General features: G+C 46.4%; 1 protein-coding gene across 2 annotated transcripts in view; it reads left to right on the top strand.

Moving 5' to 3' along the window:
- LOC147122673 (alpha-1,3-mannosyl-glycoprotein 4-beta-N-acetylglucosaminyltransferase B-like) overlaps nucleotides 1–27,548 on the top strand; it is a 351,636-nt gene that overhangs the window by 104,989 nt on the left and 219,099 nt on the right. For both annotated transcript variants that reach the window (XR_015081357.1, XM_086008872.1), the window contains exon 2: nucleotides 17,604–17,792. Coding sequence is in view for 1 of the 2 variants with exons in the window: in XM_086008872.1 (XP_085864998.1) it covers nucleotides 17,604–17,792 (189 nt within the window). In the remaining variant the exon portion in view is untranslated. The remainder of the gene's footprint in view (nucleotides 1–17,603; nucleotides 17,793–27,548) is intronic.

The raw sequence follows: 27,548 nt of genomic DNA, 5'->3' as shown, positions 1-27,548 counted from the left end.
CTTGTAGTCTGTGTAGTAATTATCACTATAACACACAGACTTAACAGTGGCGATGAGTCCGATTCTTACCCTGCGGCAGTTATTTTCACGGCGGCTTCGTCCACAGACAGGACGTCGAAGAGAGGTTTCCACCCTCATCACCCTACTGGAAGACACGTCGCGCGGCAGGCATCGAGAAACCGGAGTGCAGAAGACATCCTGACCTCGAAGCCTCCATCAGCGACTGTCAGCTTTCTTCTTTCTACCTCGGTGGTGGGTAAGCCGGGCAACGACGCGACAGAAAGTCAACCGCGTTGGCTGTACAGACGGGGCTGGGAAGACGGAGGAATAAGGGCGGTGAGATCGATCGCGACCGGAGATAAGGGCCGGGCCGCTTTCGAGCGAGAGGCGCAGCGCGGGGACAGCGATCGCGACCGGAGATAAGGGCCGCATTCGGGCTAAAAGGCGCAGCGTCTGGGGAAACTGAAGGCGCGAGAGCCGCGGTGAAGCGGAGACAGTGTTGGGGGACGGTTGAAGACCGCCAAGCGCGGGAAAACCGCCATTTTGTGGGCGGAGGACGACGACAAGAGCGGGAAGCCGCCATCTTGGATAACATAAAAATACAATAAATTGCAACGATGTCTAAACATGGGAACATTAATACCTTTGATAGTGACATCGAAGATTGGGCCGTGTATGTACAACGCATACAAAATTATTGTAAGGCAAATAAAATTCCTGATGCAGATAAAGCACTAACATTATTAAATCTAATGGGTGCGAAGACATACGGGCAATTGAAACACCTGTTATCACCAGATGAACCGGCGGATAAGACGTTCGATGAGATTGTTACTGTCCTGAAAAATCATCTAAACCCCACGCCGCTGATGCTAGCGGAACGATTTAAATTTTACGACAGAAGGCAGCTGCAGAATGAAAGCAATGCTGAATATTTGATGGAATTACGTAAGCTAGCAAAATATTGTCAGTTTGGAACGGGACTGACAGAGGCACTACGAGATAAATTTGTGTGTGGTTTATTTAAACAGGATACACAAAAGCGACTGCTCGAGGAGAATGAGCTGACGCTTGAGAAGGCGGTCACTATGGCAGCAGCACACGAAGCCGCAGCGAGAGGCACGGCAGTAATGCAGCTACGGTCACCGGAACTCGGTACAAACAAATTGGGTTTGAGTTCTGTCAAATGTTATCGTTGTGGAAAGACAACGCACGATCAGAACCAGTGTTGGTTTAAAAACCAAGAATGCAGAACGTGTGGCAGGCTTGGCCACATAGCTAAAGTATGCCGGTCAGGAAAGAAGACCAGCAACAAAAAGTCACCGCAAGGAATCTACGCAAAGGTACACAAGGTGACAAAGAACAGTTTGACCGAACAGAAGTCAGATTCAGACGCTAGCAGTAATGAACTGGATAGCTTAAGAGTACACAACGTTGGTAAGGATGCAGATCTCCAGACAATTTGGGTCACTCTTCAGATAGCAGGAGTCCAAGTAAAAATGGAATTGGACACTGGATCGGCATTGACGGTCATGAATAAGAAAGATTACAGAAGGTTATTCCAATATATTCCCCTACAGGATACGGAGATTATATTGAAAACATACACGAGGTAAAGAGTGTACCCCATCGGAAAAACAGAGGTAGAAGTGGTCCACAAGGGCGAAGAAAGCCAAGTAATGGACTTATATGTGCTACCTGAAGGAGGTCCACCACTACTAGGACGGGAGTGGATTAGGAAAATGAATATGGACTGGCACTCCTTGAAGGCACTAACGGTAGATTCCGGGGAAACAGATGTCAAACCTAAACGATTGTCCAGAATATTGGATGATGCGAAAGAGGTGTTCCAGCAGGGACTGGGAACACTGAGAGGAATTACGGCAAACATCAAGATTGATGAACATGCACAACCAAAATGTTTTAAAGCCAGACCGGTACCCTATGCAATACGACCTACTGTTGAAGCGGAACTGGAAGCACTAGAACGTTCAGGTGTACTGTCTAAGGTAGATTGGAGTGAGTGGGCTATGCCCATTGTTCCCGTTATGAAACGTCCTGCGAGCAACAAGCCAGGAGATCCAGGGAAGGTTCGCATCTGTGGAGATTTCAAAATCACCGTTAATCCGGTGCTTCACACGGTGCAGTATCCGCTTCCACGGATTGAGGATATTTTCGCTTCATTGTCTGGTGGGAAACACTTCACCAAGATAGACCTGGCGCAGGCGTACTTGCAGATGGAGGTTGAGGAAGAGTCACGCCAATACCTCACGATCAACACGCATCGAGGGTTGTACCGGTACAATAGGATGGTTTTTGGAGTGGCATCGGCTCCAGCAATTTGGCAGAGGGCCATGGAGCAGGTATTACAGGGAATTCCAGGCACACAATGTTACCTGGACGATATTCTGATCACAGGTGATGGTGATGAACAACATCTCGCAAACTTGGAACTGGTGCTCAACAGACTGAAAGAGTATGGACTTAGAGTAAATCGGCAGAAATGTGAGTTCTTCCAGAAGCGGATCTCGTACTGTGGCCATGTCATTGACCGGGAGGGGCTTCATAAGTCTCCTGACAAGATTGAGGCAGTTGTAAAGGCTCCCGCTCCGGAGAATGTCTCTCAGTTGAGGTCGTTTCTAGGATTAATTAACTATTACCATAAATTTCTGCCAAATCTATCCACGGTACTGCACCCGTTAAACGCTCTTTTACAGAAAGGGGTACCATGGGAATGGGGCGAAAACTGTAAGAAGGCATTTCGCAAAAGCAAAGAATTGATCACCTCAGAGGAAGTGTTGGCTCACTTCAACCCGACACTGCCTATTCGGTTGGCTTGTGATGCTTCTCCATATGGTATTGGGGCAGTACTCTCACACAAGTTGCCAAATGGCATGGAAAGGCCAGTCGCGTTTGCATCCAGATCATTGACCTCCGCTGAGCGCAACTATGCGCAGATCGATAGGGAGGCTCTTAGCCTTGTATGGGGAGTGAAGAAGTTTAATCATTACCTGCAGGGCCAAAAATTCACACTTCTGACAGACCATCAACCGTTGGTATCCATTTTTAACCCTAAGAAGGGTGTTTCAGTGATGACAGCGCAGCGTCTCCAGAGATGGTCTCTTTTCCTAGGGGCACATCAATATCAAATAGAATTCAAAGGTACGAAACAGCATGGCAATGCTGATGGGCTGTCGCGCCTGCCACTACCTGAAGAAGAAGACACGACGAAAGTTGACCCTGTTGAGTTATTTCATTCGACCATCATCGAGTGTTTACCAGTCACCAATGCAAGTATTGAAAGAGAAACCAGGAACGACCCGACACTGTCCAGAGTCTGCGAGGTGACAGTGAAAGGATGGCCAACACAGGGTGATCCTCTGTTACCGGCATTTTCGGCAAGGCGAGACCAGCTGTCCGTCTGCCATGGTACCTTGATGTACGGGACAAGAGTGATTATTCCTCCCAAGTTAAGGGAAAGAGTTTTAAACGAACTGCATGAAGGTCATCTGCGGGGAGTTAAAATGAAAAGTCTTGCTAGGGCTTATGTATGGTGGCCGGGTATTGACCAACAGATTGAGGAGTTAACGAAAAGCTGCGCTGGGTGCCAAAAAGTGCAAAATGCACCTCCGATAGCACCGCTACACCCATGGGAATGGCCTTCAGCCCCATGGCAATGCGTACACATTGACTTTGCTGGTCCATTCATGGACTCCATGTTCCTAATCGCGGTGGATGCACATTCCAAATGGCCAGAAGTCATCAAGATGAATACCACTACTTCAGAAAAGACAATTGCAGTGTTAAGAACAATATTCGCAAGGAACGGATTGCCAGAACAGATCTGTTCGGACAACGGACCACAGTTTGTATCGGAAGAATTCCGACAATTCTTAAAGAAGAATGGAGTAAAACATTATACCTCTGCCCCATATCATCAGGCGACAAACGGGTTGGCTGAAAGATTTGTCCAGACATTCAAAAAGGCAATTAAGGCCATGAACGATGATCAGATTCCGCTGCAACACAAGGTCGACAAGTTCCTGATGTCATATCGAAACGCCGATCATGCAGTGACTAACCAAAGTCCTGCCATGATGTTTTATAACAGGAGGTTGCGGTCCAAGTTGGACTTGTTAAAACCAAATGTGCGGAGGGAAGTGGAAAACAAACAGTTTCGGCATATTAACAACAAGACCACTCGAACTTTCGACGTAGGACAACCAGTGTTGGCAAGGGGCAATGGAAACGAAAAATGGCAGTCCAGAACAATTCGGGCCAGACAAGGACCTCTGATGTACACAGTAGATATTGGTCATAATGTGATAAGGCATCATGCGGATCAACTGGTAGAGTCGAGAGCAAGGGTCGAACCCATGGTTGTGACAGAGACAACTGTGGAAGACGTTAATGAACCTGAAGCATCTACCTCGGCAGGGAATGTACTTGATGATGATGACACCCAATACATTGGAAACCAAATAGAGGAGGCACCTCAACAACAAGAATCAGAGACTACTGAGAGGCGTTATCCAAGCCGCATCAGAAAGCCTCCTGAGAGACTGAACGTTTGAACTGTTATACCTGAAGTTATATATGTATATATGTTATTATGTTATGTTAAATGGGGATATGACTGTTAAGCTAAAAAGGGAGGATTGTGGTGTATGTAACCTGTTCCACCTTAAGAGAACTTAAGCCTGTTCCACCTTAAGAGATGTACTACTTTCTCTGGCTGCTGTATACGTAATACCGGTGGTGACCACACCGGTATATAAGCACTGTGTAGTAATATTGTATTCAGTATAGTCCCTACCTCCAACCAGTAAAGACCTGTTGAATTTACTCTTGTAGTCTGTGTAGTAATTATCACTATAACACACAGACTTAACAGAAACCTTGGGCCTTTCCTGCCTCGGGTCACCCACTCCCCGACTACGATGCCCCCCCGACCTAACCGCTTACCTGACTGACGGGGTCTGTTCCTGTGGGGCCCCGTTGGCAGCCTCCTCCTGCTCGAATCCGCTCCCGGCTGCTGACCAGCTAGTGGTTCGGGTGAGAGACTCACCACAAGCATGAAGGTTAGGCCATGAGTTAAAACATCCCCTGCATCACGCTGCAAAGGGCCTGAAAGTTTGCCGTCCCACTTGTCCCCCGTCCATGTGACTCCAGCCACGATTTAATATTTGGGCTTATGAGTCAACTACATAGTGTGGGACTTGAATCCGGTGTAGATCATATAAGGTAGATGTCTTATTTGATCTACAGAATAGGTAGAGGTCTGATCTGACCTACACCTCACTCAAGTCCCACGCTATGCAGGCTTCCTTCCCTGAAGGACAGAAGTGAACCAGTTGGCTTTCTATGTCAATCAGGCAACTTTCATGGCTATCTTTTTAATAGCCCATAAATTTACCAGGTTTATTCAATAACAATTCACAACATGGCATGATAGGGTTTGAACTCTCAACCTCTGGGTTGCTAGTCCCCTACTTCAACCACTACCCTACCATACCCTGAAGTCACTTGGGAGTGATACTGGATGGCCGTTGACACATGTGAAAACATATCAAAAAATCCACATGCTCAAGAGAGGGAAGAAAATTGTAAATGGAGACGATATCATTATATCATTTCTTATGAGTTGCCAGCCTGACTTGACTGAACTACTGGCCACAGACCTCATTAAGGAGATGCTAATGTAGCTTAAACAGTTAGGAGCTTACTTTTTTCCCTTGAACGTTTATAATTCTATATTTTAAAGATAAAAATGTGCATAATTGTATCTGGTCAGATAAACATGTGAACTGTGCTTTTCCATTTTCTTTTGGGAAGGATAATTTCATCGGAGATTTTTTTTACCCCTTCCCAGCCCAGGGCACTGAGGCCAATTGTATCAACCTAACTATTGCCCCAGTTAGATCAGCAACTCAACAAAGACTGGGAGTTGTACCTCACAACCTCTGAACTTCATGGGGGCGATTTTGCCAGCCTTGGGGAGACGGGTATGGAGGCGGGATTGCCGGAAAATGGCAGATTTTGGGGGCGGGTGCCCATCTCGCCCCCACGCCATCTTCCCAGGAGATGGGTAGCCATCCCGCGCCGGGTCCCATCTCCTTGGAGGCGGGAAGGGATTAAAGCCTATTAACTGCCTGTTAACAGGTTGTTAACAGGCAGAAAATAGGATTATCCCCTTTTTGCCCTCACAAGTGCGGACTTCCCAAATGCTCCAAAACACGCCAGCTCAGCGAGGTGAGCAGTGGGTCTGCGGGGGTCGGGGGGGGGTTGCAAAAGTGTGGTGTGAAGGTAAGTGATGGGTGCAAGAATGAAGAGGTGAGTATCTGAGGTAAGTGCAAAGTGTTTTTAAAAGTGTACTTACCTTTGTTTCTTTCTGCAGGCTTCAGTCGGTTTGTATGCAGATAGTCCCGCATCTCGTGTTGGGATTGACAGGTGGCCGTTGCATTCACAGATGCAATAACCATCTCAATTCTGTTAAAGAAACAAGTTTGATGGACCTCATCAAACTGCAGAGAGCTTCACAGAGCTGTCAAACGATGACAATTCATCTGTCAAAAAATTTTGACAGATGACACGTCATACGGTGACATGCTCTGCAACCGGCTTTCCCTTGATTGGCCTGCTAAACCCGCTGGCCAGGCTTGACAAGGTCAATCAAGGGAAAATAGCGTGGGTTGGCCACAACTCGATGGAGGCGGGACATCGACCAGACAAGCAGCAGTCCTGCCTCCAATGTGCCCTCAGTCACAAAATCGCCCCCCATGGTTTAGTAGAACAACTGCAATTGCAATCCATAAAGTTGTCCTGTATTTTCTTCCTAATAGGATTTCATTGTAAAGTTTCAAGCTACCTTGTATAAATCAGTCAGTGAAATGAAGACACTTTAGGCCATGGATGGAGTCAGAGGACCTAAATTCGAACCCGTTTTATTGCTGCCACTGTCCCTTTTATTCCATGGGCTTTAAGTTTGCTGGCAAGCCTATTACGTGGCACTTTGTCGAACGCCTTTTGGAAATCCGTGTACACCACGTCAACTGCATTGCCCTCATCAATCCTCTCTGTTACCTCATCAAAAAACTTGATCAAATTGGTTAAACATGATTTGCCTTTAACAAATCCGTGCTGGCTTTCCTTAATTAATCCACACTTGTCCAAGTGACTGTTAATGTTTCTAAAACTTTTCCCACTACTGAGGTTAACCTGACTTGCCTGTAATTGCTGGGTTTATTTTTACACCCTTTTTTGAACAAGGGTGTAACATTTGCAGTTCTCCAGTCCTCTGGCACTACCCCTGTTTTTAAGGAGAAGTGGAAGATTATGGCCAGTATATCCACAATTTCTTCCTTCACTTCCCTCAGTCTCCTAGGATGCATCCCTTTCAGTCCTGGTGACTTAAGTACAGCCGTTTATCCCTACTCTCTGTTTTCTGTCTGTTAATCAATCCTTTATCCATGCTAATACCTTACCCCCAACCTCATGTGCCCTTATCTTGCTGAACAACCTTTTATGTGACACCTTATCAAATGCCTTCTGGAAATCCAAATATACTACATCCACTGGTTCCCCTTTATCTACCCTGCTAGTTACATCCTCAAAAAACTCTATCAAATTTGTCAAACACGATTTACCTTTCATAAAACCATGTTGACTCTGCCTAATCATATTATGATTTTCTAAGTACCCTGTTACCACTTCCTTAACAATGGATTCCAGCATTTTCCCGAAGACTGATGTCAGGCTAACTGTCTTGTAGTTCCGGATTTTCTCTCTCCCTCCTTTCTTGAATAGTGGGGTTACATTTGCTACCTTCCAATCCACTGGGACCTTTCCTGAATCTAGGGAAGTTTGGAAGTTTGCAACCAATGCATCCACTATCTCTGCAGCCACCTCTTTTAGAACCCTAGGATGTAGGCCATCAGGTCCAGGGGATTTGTTGGCTTTTAGTTCTATTCATTTTTCAAGTACTTTTTCTCTACTGATATTAATTACTTTAAGCTCCTCGCTCTCATTAGCCCCTAAGTTTCCAACTATTTTTGTGTCTTCTACTGTGAAGACAGATACAAAATATTTATTCAAAGCCTCTGCCATTTCCTTGTTCCCCAATATAATTTCTCTTGGCCTTTGAGAAGCCCAAGCCTCAGCTTTTCTCTCTATTTATCAATGACTCAGATGAAGGAATAGAGAGCTGTATATCCAATGTGGAGAAGTGAGAGGTCATCTAATTTGGTCCTAAGAAAGATAGATCAGAGTAACTTCCAAATGTAACGAAGCTAGGAACTGCCGAGGACCAGAAATATTTTGGGGTCCATGTACAGAAATCACTAAAAGCTAGTGGACAGGTACAAAAAATAATTAAAAAGGCTAATGGAATGTTAGTCTTTATCGCAAGTGGGCTGGAATACAAAGGGGTGGAAGTTATGCTGCAGTTGTATAAATCTCTGGTTAGATCCCATCTGGAGCACTGTGTTCCTTTCTGGGCACCGCACCTCGGGAAGGATATATTGGCCTTGGAGGAGGGGCAACGCAGATTCATCAGAATGTTACTGGCGCTAAAAGGGTTAAATTATGAGGACAGGTTGCATAGACTAGGGTTGTATTCCCTTGAGTATAGAAGATTAAGGGATGTGTTTAAGATGATTAAACTATTTGATAGGGTAGATAAAAAGAAAATATTTCCTCTGGTGGGGGAGCCCAGAACAAGGTGAGATAACCTTAAAATCAGAGCTAGGCCATTCAGGGGTGATGTCAAGAAGCGCTTCTTCACACCAAGAATATTGGAAATCTGGAATTCTCTCCCTCGAATAGTTGTTGAGGCTGGGTCATTTGAAAAATTCTAAATTGAGATAGATAAATACTTGCAGTGTCATTTGGAAAAGGCAGGGGAGCAGGACTAACTGGAAAATTGCATCGCTCGTTCTAACATCATCAGTGAGAATGGTGATTAAAAAACTCGACCTATCCATAGTGCAAATTAAAAAGCGCAAAGAACATCTTAAAACTATGTACAGCAGCAGCACAATGGGCTGAATGGTCTCCTTCTGTGCCGTATCATTGCCCTATGATTCTAGGTAGATTTTTGTTAGGTAAGGGTGTTAAGGGATATGGAGCAAAGGCAGGTAAATAGAGTTGAGGTACAGATCAGCCATGAACTAATTGAATGGTGGAGCAGGTTTGAGGGGCTGAATAGCCCACACCTGTTCCTATGTTCCTAGGACAGGGAACTCCCAGTATTGGAAGCCTTTGCCTGCAGCTCCACCTCCACCTGTGGCCATGGCCTTATCTGTTGTTGGCACCCAATAGATCAATTGGGAACTTTGGAGCGAGGCTGGGACCCAGCATGTCCAGGTCCCCGTCTTCTGCCGCAGTGATTATGGCCATGTACCACCTGCATGTTTCTGCTCCCAGTGTCTGATTTTTTTTAAAGTCCTAATTAAATACTTGAGAACATCCATCAATATTTTCCAACAACTCTTTAAAAAAAGGATTTGGGTCACATAGACCTCTGGCTGCAGAATCTTACAGCAGATTTGGATTTTTCACATGTCACACCGCTCCACTGGAATCTAGGTTTGGCAGATGACACAGTGGCCGCACAAAAAGGCACATATTCCACAATCAAACATTACTTTAGGCTTCTACAGGTAATAGATTAGCAATAACGATCCGGTTTTCATTCTTTTTTAGAACCAGTGCATAATTAAAACTAGTAACTGAACTTCTTTAATATGCAGATATGCAAAATCTGGGGCATTAAGACCCTCCGCGTAGCAGTAAGCGCTTTCTATTCTCAGCCAAGCAGGAATGTTGCAGTTTCCAAAACGCAACAGCTCAGTTTATTCCAGGTGCAGCAATAGAGGAGTTACAATTGGGCTTGGTGTTCCTCGGCCAGGAGGGAGAAGATCCACCAGGATTCCTGCACCTGATGATTATCCATTGGCTCCTGCTGGAAAATGCACATCTGGTGAGAGCAGACCAGACTCAGCTACCATTGCCAACTCTGGTTGGAGGCATTCCTGGAGGTTTGATCATGTGACGTCCTGGCCACATGACACCTGACCATGTGGCGTCTGATCACTGCATTTACCTTTTTGACAGTCGGGTCCCCTGTAGTTGAGAATCTTTGCTCGCGGTTTTGCGCCTGCAGCTGTTGTGTGAGAAGTGCCAAGAACCAGGAGGCCTCCCCTGAGCAGGTGAAGAGGGGAATCCAAAGGTAGGGGAGTGAGTTGCAGGGGAAACCAGAGGTGGGAGTAACTTTGGTTCCACCAATAACTAATAGTATCTTACTAAAAGTGCACCGATAACTAATAGTAATACAGGTTAATGCTTAGATTTCCCGCATAACCAACAGTAATATAATAACTCACTATATGTAACGGGTAGTAATAGGTGTAATGCCCCAATATCCTACCTGTAACTAGTACTAATGCTCACCCTGAAACTACAGCCAGATTCCCCCTGCATTGCACAAGGTCCGGTCACTCCAAACGTTTCACTTACCCCTTTACTGATTGCTGCTCTCAAGGTGTTGCTCTCACTCACCACGTTGCTGCTGTTCTCGGCTCTGCAGAAAATATTTATCCCCACATCCAACTCATTCCTCAGTCTCCCTCTCTGCCCACCCATGCCCCCCTGGCTCAAGCCGCATTCTCCCCGACTCGCGGTCTCCCTTTCTTTGCCCCCCCCACACCTAATCCCATTCTCTTCCTCTGATACCCCTATCTCCCTCTGTACCCGAGCCCCCATTTGACAATCTCCCTCTCTCCCTGACCCCCCCCCCCCCATTGCCCAACCCCAACACCCAGTCGTCTTCTCTCCCCAAATCCTGACTTCTGAGTGCAACCCCATCCCTCCCTACTCCCGGCTTCCCGATTCTCTGCCCCAGCTCCCAACCCTTCATTTTTCCCAACACACCAAGTGATGTCACCAGTCCAGAGGCGGGAAATTTAAATGGCGAAGATCTCCTGGGCTGTGAGCAGGGACACACTGGCGGTTCATGCCCCAACTCATATCCCCTGCTGGCTCTCATCCATACGGAACAAAATAATCCAATTTTTCACTTTTCATGGGCAAATAAAAATCAGGCAGTGCCTTTTATATACATCAGGAAATATACATTCAGATTGCCAAGTAATACTCCAAGAAGGAACAGCTGCGAGGTTTTAAAAGGCAAGGTGCACCTGTGTGAAACAAATTAGACGTTGAGTAATGCAGCCATTCACTTTAAACAATAGTTCGTGTTTTAGACACAAACTCGAATTGCTTGCAGTCTGTCCTCTTCCGATCCACAGCAGCTCCACCACATGCTGTAAGTGCTCTTGGCCTTGCACACTCGGCACCAATTTGTTTTTTGTTTTTTTGGGTCCAAACAAAAGAGTGCACACTCGGCACACCCAGACAACAATGTAACTTCGGAAGTGCAGCAAGCAGTGGTGGGGCTGGGCGGGGTGGTGGGGCTGGAGCCAACAGCTGATTGGCTGCAGCGCCCATGCGCGAATTGGCCATGCAGCAAACTATTCTCCCGATTCGCCAGCAGCATCGCTCGGGAGACGAATCGCCGATTTCGGGAGACTCCCGCCCAAAGCGGGAGGGGTGGCAACCCTAGCCTCAGCTGTGATACGGGCCCTGGCCAAGTAGCCTATCGACACTCACTGTCGAGGCTCACACATGCAGAATGATCACTGAGCAGCTGACACATTCCGATCTGTACCTCAGTGTCTGTCAGGGCCTTCACGAGAGGCGGGCAAAATCTGGAATGGTGGAATTTATTTTTTATATTCTCCTTCCCTGCTGAAGGCACTGACTCATACTGGGATAGCAGTTAACATTACAATATTTCACATAAATGACTATCTGAACCTGGACAATGAGTATCAAAAGCTGTCACGGCTGCGCCCACTCTTACCCAACATGCTGACATATCGGGGTAATTTTGATTTTGTGTGATAGTGTAAAACGGGTAAACTCAATGGAATATAAAATCTGGAGAGATGTTAAATGGACTGCCGATTCGCATAAAGTCAAAATGATCCCCATCTCCTTTCTAGCACAGGCCACCAGATAACAATCAGGAGTGGGATCCTAGCTGATTTTTCTTTTGTCCTCCTGTGCTAAGAGGACACTGAAGCTAATGTAGTGTCCAGTCCACCTCAGATCAGCCAAATCAGTGCAATACAGACATCTTCCTGGTCTGGAAGGCTCAGTAACATTTTGGGCAGTGTGATAACACACAGTGGGGTCGATTTTGATGTGTCTGCTCCAATCAGGTGGGGCGACGGAACTGTATGAGCCGGGGGTGAGTGGGGAGGGGGAGACAATCCTGAGGGAGGGTGGCGGAGCGCTGGGCATCGAGGAAGCTCGATCTTTTGTGGAGCTGAAGCAGCAATGCTGCTCCGGATGCCAGAAAATCATCTAAAAGCCTCTTTCTACCCTTTTATTTGAGAGGCCTATAGTGGCCTCTTTAACGAATACTGGTTAGGCTGCTCTACTTCAAGTAACAATCACATTGGGGTCCTAGGCTATCATTGGACTCCGAGTTACATGGGCCATTGAGGCTCCTGTCTGGTTCCGGTGGGACCCTGAGCTGCCCAATTGAAGATCTCACGAAAATGGCAATGTCAGTAGGAACGGGGCAGTAAGTGCTGTACTGCCAGTCTTACCTTGCTACCACCCACTCGATGAAAATGGGCCCCAGTGAGTTATCAAGGAGCCCTGCATCTGTTCACTCATTTTGAACAGAGTGCTTTAGAACATTGAAGTAAATGCTTGTTTTAAAAGTCTTGGGTTGCTCACTGCTAATACGACCGTGAATTCCACAGTAAATTGCCAAGTTGCCAATGATATCATTGCTCAGGTGACTCTTCCACTAACCTGCTACCAAATTAAAGTATGTGTTGATTGTGTTTTTTCTAAAAGTACCTACCATTTGAAAACTAAATAATTCAAGACAGAATGCATTTGGAGACTGGCAGAGCCTGTTGGGTTGAAGCCATATGGTCCTTTAAAAAAAAAAAAAAAATCTATTTTAAAGTTTGTTTTTAAATTACACCCGACAGTGTGTGTGTGGAGGAGGGGGGGAGGGGGTTGGAGGGTGAGTTGCTTTTTGAACAATATAGTAAAGTACGCTCTTTGTTGAACAAAAAGATTTTCTATAGAACACAAGTTAGTCAAGAATGTATGAGCTCTGAGCTGGAACATGATGGAGCTGATTTAATGAAGCGTACTGCCGGGGAACTGCCTCACCCTTGCATATGCGGGAATCATGGGTGGGGTGGTTACGATTTTCTGTCCATTTAATCGTGGGTGGCACACCTGTGATTTCCTGATATGACGGGCCTTGCCCGCTGTACCGTATATTCATAAAGTCGGCCCTGACGCCTACTATATGAACCGGACCGATGGCTAGAAATTGCATGGACTGGTTGTAGCTAATGCCATAGAGCAACCATAGCTACATGACTAACCTCCTATTCCATATCTTCCCTCTTAGCAAGGTTCTATCCCTCATAGGGGTAAACTTTCATCTTCACCACACGAACAGTCACCTGGCAGAGCGGATCTCCAATATTAGAACCCGAAGAACGATAGAACGATAATCGGACGCGTTCCATGACATGTGGGCGATCCGCTCCGGCAGATTATGTACATGACCCATGTATTGGAGATGACAATTTACCCCATAAACTACACATACCTCTCGTTTCTCCTACCAAAATGCAGTGCCTTGCACTTGTCCATATTGAACTTAAATTGCCATTGATTAGCCCAGGCCCAAACCCTGTTGAGTTCTATATGCAAAATCTTAGTTCTTTCCTCTGGTTTATATTCATCTGTGTATTAAATACTCGCAGTAACTTTGCCTCGTACTTCACTACCCACAGTAACATTGCTTCTTACATCACTACCCACAGTAACATTGCTTCTTACATCACTACCCCAGTAACATTGCTTCTTACATCACTACCCACAGTAACATTGCTTCTTACATCACTACCCACAGTAACATTGCCTCGTACATCACTACCCACAGTAACATTGCCTCGTACATCACTACCCACAGTAACATTGCCTCGTACATCACTACCCACAGTAACATTGCTTCTTACATCACTACCCACAGTAACATTGCTTCTTACATCACTACCCACAGTAACATTGCCTCGTACATCACTACCCACAGTAACATTGCCTCGTACATCACTACCCACAGTAACATTGCCTCGTAAATCACTACCCCAGTAACATTGCTTCTTACATCACTACCCCCAGTAACATTGCTTCTTACATCACTACCCCAGTAACATTGCCTCTTACATCACTACCCACAGTAACATTGCCTCGTACATCACTACCCACAGTAACATTGCTTCTTACATCACTACCCCAGTAACATTGCTTCTTACATCACTACCCACAGTAACATTGCTTCTTACATCACTACCCCAGTAACATTGCTTCTTACATCACTACCCACAGTAACATTGCTTCTTACATCACTACCCACAGTAACATTGCTTCTTACATCACTACCCCAGTAACATTGCTTCTTATATCACTACCCACAGTAACATTGCTTCTTACATCACTACCCCAGTAACATTGCTTCTTACATCACTACCCACAGTAACATTGCTTCTTACATCACTACCCACAGTAACATTGCTTCTTACATCACTACCCACAGTAACATTGCCTCGTACATCACTACCCACAGTAACATTGCCTCGTACATCACTACCCACAGTAACATTGCCTCGTAAATCACTACCCCAGTAACATTGCTTCTTACATCACTACCCCCAGTAACATTGCTTCTTACATCACTACCCCAGTAACATTGCCTCTTACATCACTACCCACAGTAACATTGCCTCGTACATCACTACCCACAGTAACATTGCTTCTTACATCACTACCCCAGTAACATTGCTTCTTACATCACTACCCACAGTAACATTGCTTCTTACATCACTACCCCAGTAACATTGCTTCTTACATCACTACCCACAGTAACATTGCTTCTTACATCACTACCCACAGTAACATTGCTTCTTACATCACTACCCCCAGTAACATTGCTTCTTACATCACTACCCACAGTAACATTGCCTCGTACATCACTACCCACAGTAACATTGCTTCTTACATCACTACCCACAGTAACATTGCCTCGTACATCACTACCCACAGTAACATTGCTTCTTACATCACTACCCACAGTAACATTGCTTCTTACATCACTACCCCAGTAACATTGCCTCTTACATCACTACCCACAGTAACATTGCCTCTTACATCACTACCCACAGTAACATTGCTTCTTACATCACTACCCACAGTAACATTGCCTCTTACATCACTACCCACAGTAACATTGCTTCTTACATCACTACCCCCAGTAACATTGCTTCTTACATCACTACCCACAGTAACATTGCCTCTTACATCACTACCCCAGTAACATTGCTTCGTACATCACTACCCACAGTAACATTGCTTCTTACATCACTACCCCAGTAACATTGCTTCTTACATCACTACCCACAGTAACATTGCCTCTTACATCACTACCCCCAGTAACATTGCTTCTTACATCACTACCCACAGTAACATTGCTTCTTACATCACTACCCCAGTAACATTGCTTCTTACATCACTACCCACAGTAACATTGCCTCATACATCACTACCCCAGTAACATTGCCTCGTACATCACTACCCACAGTAAAATTGCCTCGTACATCACTACCCCAGTAACATTGCTTCTTACAGTTGCACGTTTGGCATTTTTAACAGGACGCAGCTGCTTATAATTTTGCCATTAGTTTGTAGATGTGAAAGTCATTCAGGTAGTGGCAAACATTCAGATATGAATTATGCAGAAGTGGCCCAATTTATGGAGCAGAATTCAGTTCATGTTTGCACCAAGCCTTCCCTTGAATGCATCAATGCTATCTGCCTCATTCACTCCATGTGGCAGCGAGTTCCACATTCTCACCACTTACTGTTGCGAAAGGACTCTGCACTCATCTAGAAATCCTGCGTACTTCAGCGTAGAGTAGCGATATGTTTAATGTGGCTCAGTGTCACACTCGGTGGTACATTGTACTTACTGAGCCACTGGGGGGTTTCCTCCAGCTTGAGTTGATTTCACCCGGAATTTCTGACATTCTACATCTGAATCATACCCAGCTCAACCACACATAAATCAGCCAGGTCCTTGACCTCCGATTTGCCTTGAGATATTCGGGCTGATTTCCTCCCCCCCTCACCCACATCGGGTAGGAGCGGGGCAATAGTGCAATGAAAATGGTGGTGTAGCACTTACCGCCCCATTGGCGCAGACATCTGCCATTTTGGTGGACAATTTGAAATGGGCAATCTAGGCTCCCACCGGAAAGAGGGAGGTCTCTTTAGCCCATGTAAATTGGGATCTACGATGGAATGTTGAAGTACCAATGGGCATAGAGCGCTGTAACCAGCGGACCTTTAAGAGACCACTGCTTGCTTCTCAAGGGCGGTATTTAAATCATTTTTGCGGGGTCAGAAGGAGCAATTTTGCTGGTCCTGGCCCCACAAAAAATCCAGTCTCCCCCAGTACCTTCCCCTCCGCAGCCCTCCCTCGTGATCACCTCCCCCTCCTCCTTCACTGACCGGGAAGGGCCTCCCTGATTGGTGAGCTGCTCCAAATGCACGAACAGCACATTGTTGGAATTCAAATGAGGCTCAACCGGAAAAATGGTTTGGACCCCTCCAACCACTTCCCTCAGGGTGGTGGTTTCTCCCCGCCCGCCTTGGCCTTCAAAACCGAGCCCACAGAGTCCCGTCACTAGAGACTAACTGGTGGACTATTCTCCTCAGTCTTTACAGCTTCGGTCCACCAACCCAAAAACACACCTCCCCTCCTCTCCTCAGCAATTACATAGCATTATGATCCTCACTGTATTTAATTAAAGTTACAGCTCCCCTGATGTCTCTGTGAGTTTGTCCAGGGAGGTCCTGGATTTGATCTGTAGTCTGTGCAGATTTTAGCTGACCTAAGATGAGCTAGCAGTTGGGACACCACAATTGACCTTAGCACCCCAGAGTTCCCAGCATGCACGTCTGGCAGTCGGGTGAAGATATGATTGTTCTTGGTTGTGATGCCCTCCAGAGTTGAGCAGCCTGCTGGCAGTCATTGCCAAGGTTCACAGCTGGATAATGAACACTTGGCCAGGTGCGTGTGGACCGGTATGCCAGCAAGCCACCAGGAGAGGAGGGGGCGGGAAGAAAAACTGGTGAAAAAATATTTAAAAAACGAAAGAACACTGGCTGAATGTTTTATTCATCTACCAAACCGAAGGTCTCAGAGCTGATTGTGGTGCCCCAACTTGTGCCTCAGCTGACAGCAACATAGACTAGGCATTGAACTGGGCCATTCTTGGTTAAGTATCATACTAGCTGGTACATCTTAATTACTGAGCCATTGGATGACCCTGCACCTTTGGTTTTTGTGTAAACCAATAAACCTTAATGGAGATTTGATAAACAAAAACGAAAGTAATTTATTTGAAACACAGATATAATATCAGACATTTTTATTTTTGCAGAAGATGAGGATGAAGTAACTGCATACCAACAAGAACTTCTGGAACTCAGTAACAGACTGCGCAAAGCCGAGGAAGAACATTTGAAACGCTCCAAGGATCTGAAGTTTGCCTTGGATGAGATTAGGCATGCAGTAGCTGTGGAGAAAAGGGCAATGAATAATACATCTAAGAATCTGTCCAACTTTTCAGGTACAACTCTTGGTAAACTCGCATATTTTCTCTGCTTTATCCATCTAAATGGTAAATGGCATTGATCTGATTCCTCTAAAGTGTCTACAATGCTTGGGGGTAGGTTGGGAGAATGTTTTTTTCAGGGATGACGTGATTTAAACAGGTGGAACTTGTGCACCAAAAGATTAAGAGGCTTGTGGAATAGGTAGCCAACGTAGGCCACAGAAGTAAAGATACAAGAGGCAATTGAAACCAAAGCAAAATACTGCAGATGCTGGAAATCTGAAATAAAAACAAAAAATGCTGGAAATACTCAGCAGGTCAGGCAGCATCTATAGAGAGAGAAACAGAGCTAACATTTCAGGTCGATGACCCTTCGTCAGAACTGGAAAAAGTTGGAGATGTAACAGGTTTTTAAGCAAGTGTAGGGGCAGGGAAAGGCGGGAGGGGAGGAAACAATAAAGGGGAATGTTTGTGATAGGATGGAAGGCAGGAGAGATTGAAAAACAAAAGGGATGATGGTGCAAGGCAAAAGGGGATGGTAATGGGACAAGTTAAGAAACAAAAGATGACTCTAGATGAAGTGTAAATGGCAATGGCAGAATGATCGACCGCTGCCATGTGAGAGAGAGAGAAAAAATTGGGGCCGAGGTAATGGTCTGAAATGGTTGAACTCGATGGTGAGTCCAGAAGGCTGTAATGCTTGCTTAAAAACCTGTTACATCTCCAACTTTTTCCAGTTTGAGTATTTCCAGCATTTTCAGCAAATACATTGTTCCTGGGAAGGAAAGGGATTGACAGAAATGGTCAGCTGGTAGCGAGGTGGTGCTGAGATTATTCAAAAACAGTTGAGTTTTTTTAGGCCTAATGGGCTTTTCTTGTCTCTAAAGATTGTTATGCTGTAATGTTTTTGAGAGTGAGATTTATTATTAAAACAAGGGACTGAGTTTGAGCTGATTTATTGATATACCACCACCTTTTTAAGTAAAAGAGAAAGAAACATTGAAGTAATTCTCACTATTAACCAAACAGTGTGTCATTCTGTGACGCTCCCTTGAAAAATGCGTGGCTTTGTACCCTAAAGGCCCGGAAGGTCCCAGGTTCTATCCCCGGTGCATGCTGAATTAACTAATCTAAGCTAGGCCAATAGTAAAGTTACATAGAATTTACAGCACAGAAACAGGCCATTTGGACCAACTAGTCTGTGCTGGTGTTTATACTCCACACCAGTCTCCTCCTATTCTATCTGCCTCATCTCAGCCTTTCAGCATATCTTTCTATTCCCTTTTCTCTCATGTACTTATCTTGTTTCCTTTTGAAAGCATCTAAGCTATCTCCCATCACGTCCGCTCCGAGCTCATCTTGCCCATGAGACCCACCTCCTGCTCCCTCGACCCTATTCCCACCAAACTGCTAATCACCCAACTTCCCTTTCTGGCCCCCATGTTAGCTGATATTGCAAAGTTCTCTCTCCACAGGTACTGTCCCCCTCTCCTTCAAATCTGCCATCATCACTCCTCTCCTCAAAAAAACAACCCTTGACCCCTCCGTCCTTGCAAACTACCGCCCCATCTCCAACCTCCCTTTCCTCTCCAAAGTCCTTGAATGTACTGTCACCTCCCAAATCCGTGCCCATCTTTCCCGGAACTCCATGTTTGAATCACTCCAATCAGGTTTCCGCCCCTGCCACAGTACTGAAACAGCTCTTATCAAAGTCACAAACGACATCCTTTGTGACTGTGACAAAGGTAAACTATCTCTCCTCGTCCTTCTTGACCTGTCTGCAGCTTTTGACACGGTTGACCAAACCATCCTTCTCCAACGCCTGTCCTCCATCGTCCAGCTGGGTGGGACTGTCCTCGCCTGGTTCCATTCTTATCTATCTAATCGTAGCCAGAGAATCACCTGAAATGGCTTCTCTTTCCACTCCCGCATTATTATCTCTGGTGTCCCCGAAGGATCTATCCCTGGCCCCCTCCTATTTCTCATCTACAAGCTGCCCCTTGGCGACATCATCCGAAAACACAGTGTCAGTTTCCACATGTACACTAACGACACCCAGCTCTACCTCACCACCACCTTTCTAGACCCCCCCACTATCTCTAAATTGTTAGACTGCTTGACTGACATGCAGTACTGGATGAGCAACAATTTCCTACAACTAAATATTGGGAAGACCGAAGCCATTGTTTTCGGTCCCCGTCACAAACTCCGTTCCCTAGGCACCGACTCCATTTCTCTCCCTGGCAACCACACTGTTCGCAACCTTAGTGTCATATTTGACCCCGAAATGAGCTACCGACCACGTATCCACACCATCACTAAGACCGCCTACTTCCACCTCTGTAACATCGCCCGACTCCACTCCTGCCTTAGCTCATCTGCTGAAACCCTCATCCATGCCTTTGTTATGTCTAGACTTGACTATTCCAATGCACTCCTGGCTGGCCTCCCATTTTACACCTCCGTAAACTTGAGGTCATCCAAAACTCGGCTGCCTGTGTCCTAACTCTCATCAAGTCCGGTTCACCCATCACCCCTGTGCTCGCTGACCTACATTGGCTCCCGGTTAAGCAACGCCTCGATTTTAAAATTCTCATCCTTGTTTTCAAATCCCTCCATGGCCTCGCCCCTCCCTATCTCAGTAACCTCTTCCAGCTACACAACCCTCCGAGATATCTGCGCTCCTCCAATTCTGGCCTCTTGCTCATCCCCGATTTTAATCGCTCCACCATTGGTGGCCGTGCTTTCAGCTGCCGAGACCCTAAGTTCTGTAATTCCCTCCCTAAACCTCTCCACCTCTCTACCTCTCTTTCCTCCTTTATGTTGCTCCTTAAAACCTACCTCTTTGACCAAGCTTTTGGTCATCTGCCCATATATCTCCCTATGTGGCTCGGTGTCAAATTTTGTTTGATAACGCTCCTGTGAAGTGCCTTGGGATGTCTTACTATGTTAAAGGCGCTTTATAATTACAAGTTGTTGTTGTTGTTGGTTGCCTCAGCCATTTCCTTTGGTAGCGAGTTCCACATTCTAACCGCTCTCTACTTAAGAAAAGACATACTTGCTCTCGAGTCAGTACAAAGAAGGTTCACTCGGTTAATCCCGGGGATGAGGGGATGGACATATGAGGAGAGGTTGAGTAGATTGGGACTCTACTCATTGGAGTTCAGAAGAATGAGAGGCGATCTTATTGAAACATATAAGATTGTGAAGGGGTTGGATCAGGTGGATGCAGGGAGGATGTTCCAGATGATGGGTGAAACTAGAACTAGAGGGCATAGTCTTAGAATAAGGGGCTGCTCTTTCAAAACTGAGATGAGGAGGAACTACTTCACTCAGAGGGTGGTAGGTCCATGGAATATGCTGCTCCAAAAAGCTGTCGAAGCTACATCATTACATAAATTTAAAACAGAAATAGACAGTTTCCTAGAAGAAAAGGGAATTAAGGGTTACGGGGAGCGGGCAAGAATTTGGACATGAGTCTAGGTTCGGATCGGTCATGGCCCTGTGGGTAGCGGAGCGGGCCCAGGGGCCGTGTAGCCTGATCCTGCTCCTGTTTTGTGTGTCTAATTCTGTTAGATTCAGGAGATAGTCCTGCCATAGTGGATTGGCGGTTAGGATCAGATCAGCCATGATCTTATTGAATGGCGGAGCAGGCTCGAGGGGCCGATTGGCCTACTCCTGCTCCTATTTCTTATGTTCTTATGTTCTTATGTAAAGGTTGTTACCGTTGACATTTCCAGCCTAGAGGAAGGGAAAATGTTGACTGTCCTCTCCACTTCTGATTGTTATCCAGTGATTCCTGCAGGAAATGCATTTGTAGGAACATTGGGTAAGGACAGGATCGGACTTGGCAGTGAAGCTTGCTGGGGACATCCAGCCTCCTGATACCCGCCACCTAGGCTCTTCAAAAGAATGGCCACTAAGGCAATGAACCAAAGGACTGATAGTGCCTGGGGACCCGTATCCCAGCAACAGTCTGTGCCTTCAGGAGAAGAAAAAAAACAACTTGCATTTATATAGCATCTTTCACAATCTCAACACGCCTCAACACGCCCCAAAACGCTTCACAGCTAATTAAGTGTAGTCACTGTTTTAATGTAGGGAATCAGTAAGGACTGCAAAGAACAATGAGATAAATGACCAATTGAACTGTTTTAGTGATGTTGGTGGAGGGATAAATGTCCACCAGGACACCAAGAGAACTCCCCTGCTCCTCTTCAAATAGTACCATTGGACCTTTATATCCACTTGAGGGGGCGTATGGGGCTTTGGTTTAATGTCCTATCTGAAAAACAGCACCTTCAACCACTCAGTACTGCAATGAATTGTCAGCTTAGATTACATGCTCAAATCCTGGCATGGGGCTTGAACCCATGACTTTCTGACTCAGAAGCGAGAGTGCTACCACTGAGCCATGGTTGATACCTAGATGAAAATTGAAAGAACAAAATGTTAACGTACGTTGATATAAGGTTAAAACTCGGTTGTTGCATAGCTTGCATCCAGATTCTGGCTGGACAGTATGTATTTTCATTGAGCTATCTGTTTATTTTTTAATAGAAACTGGGCCGGAACTACCTGGTTTTATTGGGTCTTTGGCCATATTTTTGGCAGAATCTTTTTTGGTCTGGTATTGTAAGATTTCCAGTAAGATATCAAAACTGGATCTATTCAAATTATTTCAGTGGCTGCAAAACAAAGAAGCCTTGGAATGAAGTTCAGTGGTTCCAGCAAGGAGAGGAGCAGCCAATCCAGCTCCACATGTATCAAAACCGTACACAAGGAAGAAAAGAGTCCAAATAAATGCCATTACATAGAAACAAATCCAAAAACTGGGAACAAAATTGACCATAGAATCATACAGCACACAAGGAGGCCATTCGGCCCATTGTGCCTGTGCCGGCTCTTTGGTAGAGCTGTCCACTTAGTCCCTTTCTCCCGCTCTTTCCCCGCAGCCCTGCAAATTAATACAAACTATAATAGAAAATACTAACTAATAATAAGGAGGCAGAGGCACTGCATTTCAATCTGCAACAACTAAAGAAAGAGTTGGCAAAGAGTGAGGGGCCAGGAACTCCCATAAGAGAAAGGAGGGGGGTGGCATATTTGAATTAATGTACTTCTTTTAATCAGTTGAATGTGGAGGCCATCCAACAATTTTATAGAAGTTTTTCTCTAAGCCATGCCGTGCCCCTGACCCCAGCGCCATCCACCTTTCTGTCTGTTTTTTGGAAAAGCTGGCAACCCTAATGTTGCTTCAGGGGGATGCGGTACTCTTCACCCAATGTCAGTGCCGAGCATGCCCAGGTACATTTACCAGTATTCGCCCTTCTAATAAAGTCACATTTATACCAAGCTAGTGCTGCCACATTCCTAAAGCACGGATCAGCTGTGTGCACGCCAAGCATGAAACTGTCAGGACTCGCCTGCTAAAAGGGGATCTTTCTGGCAGCAGGTCTTGGCAAATCCTGGCTAATTTACATTTGACTTGAAGCAGGCTGTATGAAACCTGTTCACTAGCACATGTCTTGTGTAATATAATAGAGACTGAAAGGCATTTCCTTAAATGTACAGTTATTGCAAAATTTTAGACATAACTGTATGCATTGAAATAGTTAACAAGCTATTGCAGGGTGCAAATAAACTGGTTCCCTGTAGCCACAGACTGGTCGTAGATCAAGAAATGCAGGTTTGACAGAATTGGGTTGAACTGTCTCTGCAAGAGGCCACTCCTTGTATTCTGTTCTTTGTAAACTGCATTGTGTTGGTTGAAGTATCTTAAAAAAAGATCTTGGCCTAGAAATTGGGTTTTGGTCTTGCCAGGGCTGTAGCGCCAGAAAGTTTGCGCCAGCGGTAATGCGGCAGTGCGCGACGAAAATTCGGGTGCGCCGGGCCCAGACGGCGGCGGGCGCTAAAACCCTCCTTTAGCGCCTCAAAACGGGCGTGAACTTGGGTTTCCCGGCGCTAATCCCCCGCTGCGGCACCCGATGCGGTGCGGCAGGCGGGGGAACTGCAGGCCTCCTCCTCCTGTTAAGGAGGAGCTGCCTGCAGCCGACAACTGTCCGGCGGATTGACCCGACATCTGAGCCCGGCACCTCGGGGAAGTGCCGGGCTCGCATCAGACACTGATCAGGGCCGCGGGGGGGGAATGCAGGAGTCCGGGAAGGGAGGTGCGGGCAGGCGGCCGCCGGGAACGCGGCCGGCCGCCGCTCCACCTTTATGCGCCGGCGCACACTGGGGGAAGACTCTGTTGCCAGAGTCTTAGTTGCGCCTGCCACAGGCGAGGCGGGCGCAACTGAATTTCGGCTTGGGGCCGGGTTACCACGGCAACCGGGACGCTGCGCACACCGATGATGTCATCGGTGCCGGCGCAGCGCTACCGGTGCAACGCCGATTTAGGGCCCCAGGGAATTTCTCAACTGGCCATAACTCCGGCGCTAGGCCCTCTAGCGCCTCAAATGCGGCGCTAAACCTACCGAATTTCTAGGCCCTTCAGTGAGCAGTAATGAGATTGCTTTCCTTTCCCTGCTACATCGTGAAAGCCTGTTTTGTGTAATAAAAATTATATTTAATTATAATAATAATGATTATCACACCAGTGGTTGATGCCCATTCCATTTGGGACACAGCTGGGATGACCGCCATAGGCACAAAGCCAAATGTACAGTGGAGGTGGCCAGGCCAGGAGGGTGGCTGCCAGATCCTCACTGGAAACAAATGGATGTTGCCCCAAGTGGCCACTCCTAAAGAAGAATTTGCTCCTCTTTCAGGGTCCAGGTCAAGATTAAGCCCTGGACCCTCAGACAGGCCCCACAACCGCCAATTGGCAACATGGCATGCCTGGTTCAACCAAGCATGCTTCAGCTGCCCATATGCTAGTCCCAGTCATGGTCGGGAGCATTGGAACTCCCGGCATAGGAAATCCCCGCCTCTGCCCCCACCCTTTCTTCCTTATGACGATGGACATGTTTGGGGCAGGTGGAAGAACAGAGTTGTCATAGCAATGCCAGGACCTGGTGTATCTGTGCCTTGTCCTAGTTTTTGTCTCTTCTATTGAACTCTCACCAAACTTAAGGAAGCAGGAAGCTGGGACGGACCTGCGCCTAGAAATTTGACTGCGACGCGAACGTTGCCGGTGTCACCGCACCTCGGGTTAACGGCCGCTGAAAACGGTGGTGCCAGTAGCAGAGAAAAATTCACGCTGGGGACCAAAGATTATTAGCCCAGCGCTAAACTGACTGTGTAACGCCCTCCTGGTGGCGTTAGTCCCGGCATCAGTCCTGAATGCGGCGCTGCATCTTCCAACAGCCTCTGGAACTGAGGCCATGATTTCGCTTGACCTTGTGGGATATTAAAAGGGCAATGCATTGTTGTTTGCTTAACAGGGCAATGCCTTCTGAACTGATAAAAAATTTTAAATGAAGTAAAAAAAAATGCAGTTTTCAGTCCTTACTGTTGTGTCTGTGTGTAATAAGACACAGACTGCAGGAGAAACGATACAACAGGTGTTTACTGAATGAGGGTTACTCTAGAACTAATTGTACAGATCACTATTCAGGGTTTATATACAGGTGTGGTCACTGCCGGTACTACAGTATACAGGAGCTGTAAAAAGTAGTTCTCTCCCTTAAAGGTACATACATTACAATTCCTCCCCTTTTAGATTAACAGTACCATAACACTCATTTAACAATTAAATATCAAACTAATTACAATTAACACTTTTAACATGCAACATTACCTGAAAATAGTCTATTTATAAATTCAGTCTTTGGGGAGGCTTCCTGATTCTTTCTGGATAACACCTTTCCCGAGTGTCTCGCTCTTGGTGCGGAGGCGATTCTAGCACCCTGTCGTCAGTTGATTCATCAGCTTCCAATGCTATTGTTTCTGAGGTAGATGTGACCTGTACGTCGGGATCCTCACCAGGTACGTATGGCCGAGACATGGGGTTGACTCGTTCCTGTGACTCTAGGATCTGGTCAGCATGGCGTCTCACAATGTTCTCCCCAACATCCACTGTGTACATTAGTGGCCCCTGCCGTGTGCACATCGTTCCTGGTTGCCATTTCTCTGTTCGGTAGTCGCGGGCCAAGACTGGTTGCCCTACATTGAAGCTCCTTGTCGGCTTCTCATTGATGTGCTGGAATTGCTTACTCTCAACATCTCTTTGTACATTTGGTCTGAGCAAATCCAGACGAGATCTCAACCTTCGGTTAAAGAACATCATGGCCGGGGCCTGGTTGGTGACTGCATGTGTCGCATTTCTGTAGGCTAACAGGAAATTGTCCACCTTATGCTGCAGTGGAATGTCATCATCGCACATGGCCTTTACTGCTTTTTTAAAGGTTTGTACGAACCTCTCAGCCAATCCATTTGTGGCTGGATGATACGGGGCGGATGTATAATGCCTTACCCCATTCCTTTTCATAAACCTTCGAAACTCTTCGGACACAAACTGTGGTCCGTTATCAGAGCAAATCTGCTGTGGCAAGCCGTTCCTGGCAAAAATGGTCCATAGGACTGCAATAGTTTTCTCCGTGGTGGTGGAGGACATTTTGATCACCTCAGGCCATTTTGAGTGCGCATCCACGGCTATTAAAAACATTGAGTCCATGAATGGACCAGCAAAATCAATATGCACCCGTTGCCATGGAGATGAGGGCCACTCCCATGGGCGTAGAGGGGCATGTGGTGGTGCATTTTGGACCTTCTGGCATCCTGAGCAGCTCTTTGTCAGGTCCTCGATTTGCTGATCGATCCCCGGCCACCACACATAAGTCCTAGCGTGGCTTTTCATTTTCACCCCTCCCAGATGACCTTCGTGAAGCTCATTGAGCACTCTCTCCCTTAACTTGGGTGGAATTACCACTCGGGATCCACACATCAAGGTCCCCTGGCATACTGACAGCTGTTCTCTTCTGGATGAGAATGCTGGCAACAGTGAGTCGCCATGTGCTGGCCATCCCTTCACCGTCAAACCATATACCCGAGACAGTGTCGGGTCATTTCAGGTCTCCTTCTCTATACCAGTGTTAGTTACTGGCAAGCATTCAATTATAGTCGAATGAAATATTCGACAGGATCCACTGCTGGTGCTTCCTCTGCAGTAGGCAGTGGCAGGCGTGATAGCCCATCAGCGTTTCCATGCTGTTTCGTGCCCTTATACTCGATTTCATATTGGTGCGCCCCTAGAAAAAGGGACCATCTTTGTAGCCGTTGCGCAGTCATCACCGGAACGCCCTTCTTTGGATTAAAGATGGAGACAAGTGGTTGGTGGTCAGTCAGCAAGGTGAACTTCTGCCCGTGCAGATAGTGATTGAACTTTTTCACTCCCCACACTAGGCTGAGGGCTTCCCTGTCAATCTGGGCGTAGTTACGCTCGGCTGAGGTTAGTGACCGAGACGCAAAGGCTACTGGCCTCTCCGAGCCGTCCGGGAATTTGTGCGACAGCACCGCTCCAATGCCATAGGGTGATGCATCACACGCCAACCGAATTGGTCGTGCTGGGTTGAAATGAGCCAACACCTCTTTTGATGTGATCAATGCTTTGCTCTTCTGGAAAGCTTGTTTACATTCGTCACTCCACTTCCATGGTACCCCCGTTTGCAGTAGGGTGTTCAGTGGGTGTAGTACTGTAGACAAATTCGGCAAGAACTTATGGTAGTAGTTCACCAGCCCGAGGAACGACCTCAGTTGTGACACATTTTCCGGTGCTGGAGCCTTGACTACTGCCTCAATCTTTTCAGGGGACTTATGTAACCCCTCTTT

This window comes from Somniosus microcephalus, chromosome 2 (assembly GCF_052327205.1).
Source record: "Somniosus microcephalus isolate GS21.2 chromosome 2, FLI_Smic_1.0, whole genome shotgun sequence".
NCBI classification, from domain to species: Eukaryota; Metazoa; Chordata; class Chondrichthyes; order Squaliformes; family Somniosidae; genus Somniosus; species Somniosus microcephalus.
The sequence above is the reverse complement of the archived record's forward strand: the minus strand, read 5'-3'. Positions and strand labels throughout refer to the sequence as shown.